Here is a 4,937-nt window from a genome sequence, read left to right on the forward strand (position 1 = left end):
CATAAAACATAAAGTAACAACATACAGATGCTGAAAATAGATACATGTGCACACACATTTTCAAGAAAAGGCAAAGACATCCAAAACAAAAGAGATTTGACCTTTTGCGATTGCTGAGGAGAAAGCAAGATGTGTCACTCATTTATTTAGTTAGCCAATAATGCGTATTAGATGAAGCCCTCACGCTTTACTGCGCTGGATTAGTGTAATCTCAATCCCAATCCGACGCGCGGCTCGCATCCCATTTCTAGCACGGCCGAGCAGCGAGATGGAGGCCAAGCTCTGTTGGGCAGCGCTCCTTTTCCTCCTCATCTTCTTGCAGGGTGAGTCTGCAAACTTCATTATTGTAAATAATATTAGAAGTGTACAAAGCTATTTTATTAAAACAGGATAAACAGTGGAACCTTTGAAAGTTACAAAAAAATACATCCTGTTCTGGAAAAAGCAGGCAACGTGCATGGTACGGTTTTAATGGTTGATTTTATTTTTTCACGGGTAAAAAAAATAGACTGATACTGTGCTCTGATTTAGAGTAGCTAGTACCTGGTTTGGTCTCTTAAAAAATGGTATGTTAAAACCGGCTTTATTTCAACTAACCGAATTAATTTGAATTATCTGAATTTGCTCAACTAAGTCTTGAAAATGAACAGTAACTCGGGCCATTTTGGTATGAATTTCCATTTTGGGCAACAACTCCCAGGCTGGAAAGAAAAATTGGCTTTGACAACAGTTTGAATACTACCTATGCAATAGATAAAATAAAATTGTAATTTTTATAAAGCAAATAACAAAGTCTCAGGGACCAAATCCCGAAATTGAACAGTACGTCAACCATTTCAATTAGAAGACGGCATTATGTTAATCCTTCATCTAATGGACATTGATCTACGTTTTCGTTTGTTACGGTTTTTCCACTAAACCTTGTTTAGCTGTTGTCTATAACATGTTCAGAGTTGTCTTTTTCCCTTCCGTGCATGCATGGATTTGGTACAGTCCTCACTGCTGTTGACTCTCAGGAGGTAAAAACAAAAAATGCCTTTCCTTCATGTAGACCAGGGGTGTCAAATTCATTTTAGCACAAGGTAGAAAAAACTCATGCAAACTGGAAAGTAACTAAAGCTGCACACAGATACACATTTAAGTGTTAATGATGATAAAATTTATAAGCATTTCTGCTGTTTACTTTTTATTGGAAATCTTTATCTGAAATTGGGAACTATGCTATCCTATATCTATTACAGGAAAAGCTAAAGCGTCCTTAAGGTTCTGCACGGACATCCAGGTGCTGTCATTTAATTTTGTATTTTTATATCCAGGTTCTTGACAAAAGTACACCCTTGACTGGGGTGAAAAGCATAGTCTAGTAGCAAGTGTTGCAGTTGTGAGTGCAATTGTATTTTAAGTAAAAAACATTGGGATGGTCGTTCCCTCAAATGTTCTCTGGTTGATAATCAATAATCAGCAAATACAGCTAAAGTGGTTGGTTTGATTTGGGAGTGGTGCCTGGTTATGGTGACATCCATTGGACATATTTGAAACTGCAGGTCAATGTTTGACATAATACGGCTCATGTTTCTCCAGTGCTACTCGCAGCATTCTCTCGCATCCCAGATGAAATCCGGCCTGCAGGCTGTATGTTTGGCACCCCTGATCTAGGCCCATGGTTTCGGCGCCCGTTATTGCTTAAGAAAGTGTGCTTCTAAATTTTTATCGTTCGGGTCGAGACAGGAAGAAGAGATGTTGCAGGTAGAGGAGGAGCTTCAGGAGGAGGATCAGCAAATCCAAGAGACTTGGACCTCCAGGAATGTGAAAGCATGTACATGCGATTGCGAGGCCGTGGCCACCACCGCCTTCTCCGATGCCGTCACGACCACGTCTGCACCGGAGCCGATTCGCGTCCGACCCCCGACTTGTATGCCAGGTAAGAAAATATATTCGCAGTCTCGCGGTTTACAACAAACGTGGCCTCGTCCTTCCAGAATGCCCGTACCACAGACCTTTGGGCTTCGAGTCCGGTTCTGTGACGTCGGACCAGATCAGCTGTTCCCACCAGGACCAGTACAGCAGCTGGTACTCCTCTTGGGTCCCCAACAGGGCGCGACTCAACAACCAGGGCTTCGGCTGTGCATGGCTTTCTAAGTACAATGATCTGCACCAGTGGCTGCAGATTGACCTGCAGGAAGTGGGCGTGGTGTCGGGTATCCTGACGCAAGGTCGCTGCGACTCAGATGAGTGGATCACAAAGTACAGCATCCAGTACCGCACTACAGAAACTCTTAACTGGGTGTACTACAAAGACCAAACCGGAAACAACAGAGTAAGCACACGAACACCCATTGTCAAAACTATATGTGTATTTTGGATTGAATCGTCTTTATTGTCATTGATAATGACGTAACAAAACAAATGTAATAAATACTTTGTTTTATCTTATTTTTCTCTTCAATGTTAAGAAAATTAGGCAAAAATATTTACAAAGTAATGCCAAGAGATCAGGGTCGGGAGGAATACTTTAAAAATGTACTCCAATACAGGTAATAATTACCTGTTCAAAAATGTAGTCAGTAATGTAATCCGAATATTATAACATTAAAGTAGTGTAAATATATTACTTTTGATTATTCCTTAAATAACTCTGATATCAAATATGCTAATAAAAGACGAAAAAAATTGACTACATTTTGTTTAAGATTAACAAACAATGTAACCTTGAAAAAGAAGGAAACCAAGATCAGTCAGTTGCTTGCAGTCCAACAAAAAAAGTGCTCAGATTTTAACCACGCAGTATCGTGTATTGAGCAAAAATAAGCAAAAAGTGGTCGGCGGCGCCCTCTGTTGGCTGCGGCTGCATCGGCTCGCTACAACGGGTCAGGTGCAATCGACATTTCGTTCTGTGTACATTGTTACACAGAATGACAATACAAGGAAATTATTATTATTATTATTATTATTACATGGCGGATGAGATATGATTTTTTTTTTACTTTACAGTAAGAGCACATGAAGAACCAGATATGGTTTTAAACACACAAGCCTGTTAGTTCTTGTTTTAAGGGCCCTGTAGCACCTACCAAAGGGAAACAGGTCAAAGAGGTGGTGGGAAGAGTCTTTTATTATGTTGATGGCAATACATACATACATATATGTATATATATACACTTACAACCATTCGACTTACGACAAACGGTGGTTACGAACATTTTTTTCGGGATGTCAAAAAATATCCGGACATTGCCGTAAGTTAGATTTTGTATTGTGTGTTACCAAGAGTCCACCCCGAAGAAATCCGCTTCCTCTTCCTAGTTTGTGTGTTAACATTATATACTGTATCTTTGACATTTTTGTTGTTAAATATCTCTTGCATTCATTCAATATGGTTGGTGTAAAGTGTAAAGAAGAGGCGAGCCGTTTCTTTTGAAATGAAAGTGGAATAAGAAAGCTGATGCGGTTGAGAAAGGGTCCATATATAAAGTATACGATCTTTGTAACTTTTCCTTGCAAACGAAATGTCAATGCGTACATACGCAAGCCTCCAAACTTTGATTTAATGTGCAAATCCAGTGTGCGAAAGTGTCTAGCGGTTACACTAGAAAGATACAAGTCACAACATTTAAAAAAAAATTAAGTCATAGTTTTGTCAAAATACAAAACCTATTACGTAAAATACATGAACATTTTAATCTAAAAGGGTAAAGCCAATATTTTTGTTTTTGTGCTACAGCAACAATAGATAGATAGATAGATAGATAGATAGATAGATAGATAGATAGATAGATAGATAGATAGATAGATAGATAGATGGAAAGATGGATAGATGAAGACTTTATTCATCCCTGTAGGGAAATTTGCAGTATCTTTGTGTTGAAAAATAAAATAATTAAATAAAGATATAGAATACAAAAATACGCAATATAACGTTTTGCTATAGAGTATTTAAATAGTGCTACGGAAATACACACTGTAATAAAAATGGGGTAATATGCAAATGTAGGGGTGGGGTTTAATGTGGGCTTTTACTCCCCCGGGTGGAGTTAAAGAGCCTTGTGGCATGAGGAATAAATGATCCCCTCAGTCTGTCCATAGAACAAGACTGTGACAGCAGTCTGTCGCTGAAGCTGCTCTTCTGTTTGGAGATGATGCTGTGTAGTGGATGTAATGACTGGTCCATGATTGACCGCAGCTTGTTCAGTGCCCGTAAATTGACTTGTCAAAAGTGCTCACTACTCACCACTGGGTCTCGTCTGTATGCCTCTCAGGTCTTCTACGGGAATTCGGACCGCTCCTCCGTGGTGCAAAACCTCCTGCGCCCACCCATCGTGGCACGCTACATCCGACTGCTACCTCTGGGCTGGCACACCCGCATCGCTGTCCGCATGGAGCTGCTCATGTGTGTGGCCAAATGCGTCTGAAAGGCTACTCGCTCCTAAAACCCAACTCTTGCTCTTCTCAAGGGAGAAAGTTCATGAGAACAACCGAAGCATGATGCACTTCAACGTAAAAACAGAAATATACTGTAGATCAACATGCTCGGATCACACACATGTTGAAACTTCCATATTTTAAGGCAAATGATCAATAAATATTGAAATTTGCAGTCATGTCCTTGTTGGATTCTTGACATAAAAAAATGATTACCGTATTATCTGCACTATAAGGCACACGGAAATGTAATGTGCATCCCCAAAAATGGTCTTTTGAGATCTATTTTTCATATACAAGGCGCACATGGACTTGAAGACACATGTAATTAAAACTTCAGTAAAATCTAGGGTTGCATAAAAATATATTGTTTAAATTGAAATAATTTATTCCATAGAACGTACCCTTACAAAACGACATCTGGTTCCACCACTCAAATTAATGAATTGATTCATAATGTCAGAACCAGAACAGAAGGAGGACCCAGATGCGTAACGTTTACTCACAAGTTTATTGAG

The 4,937-nt window shown here is 39.5% G+C and overlaps 1 protein-coding gene across 1 annotated transcript; it reads left to right on the forward strand.

The window, feature by feature from the left end:
* The first annotated feature begins 233 nt into the window (after positions 1-233).
* LOC148354932 (retinoschisin-like) lies at positions 234-4,598 on the forward strand. Its single transcript, XM_088349387.1, has 5 exons — positions 234-323; positions 994-1,019; positions 1,729-1,921; positions 1,980-2,317; positions 4,257-4,598. The coding sequence occupies exons 1-5, from the start codon at positions 269-271 to the stop codon at positions 4,407-4,409; spliced, it is 765 nt and encodes a 254-aa protein (XP_088205513.1). The 5' UTR covers positions 234-268; the 3' UTR covers positions 4,410-4,598.
* Positions 4,599-4,937: the final 339 nt, after the last annotated feature.

Source organism: Urocampus carinirostris, chromosome 12 (genome assembly GCF_059441175.1).
Source record: "Urocampus carinirostris isolate Australia breed hairy pipefish chromosome 12, RoL_Ucar_1.0, whole genome shotgun sequence".
NCBI lineage: Eukaryota > Metazoa > Chordata > Actinopteri > Syngnathiformes > Syngnathidae > Urocampus > Urocampus carinirostris.

Excerpts from the sequence above, each read along its gene's own strand:
- LOC148354932 (XM_088349387.1), top strand. The coding sequence starts at position 269 with ATGGAGGCCAAGCTCTGTTGGGCAGCGCTCCTTTTCCTCCTCATCTTC. Across the intron at positions 1,020-1,728 it reads CTGCTGTTGACTCTCAGGAG|GAAGAAGAGATGTTGCAGGT; the intron begins GTAAAAACAAAA and ends GGGTCGAGACAG. Across the intron at positions 1,922-1,979 it reads ACCCCCGACTTGTATGCCAG|AATGCCCGTACCACAGACCT; the intron begins GTAAGAAAATAT and ends TCGTCCTTCCAG.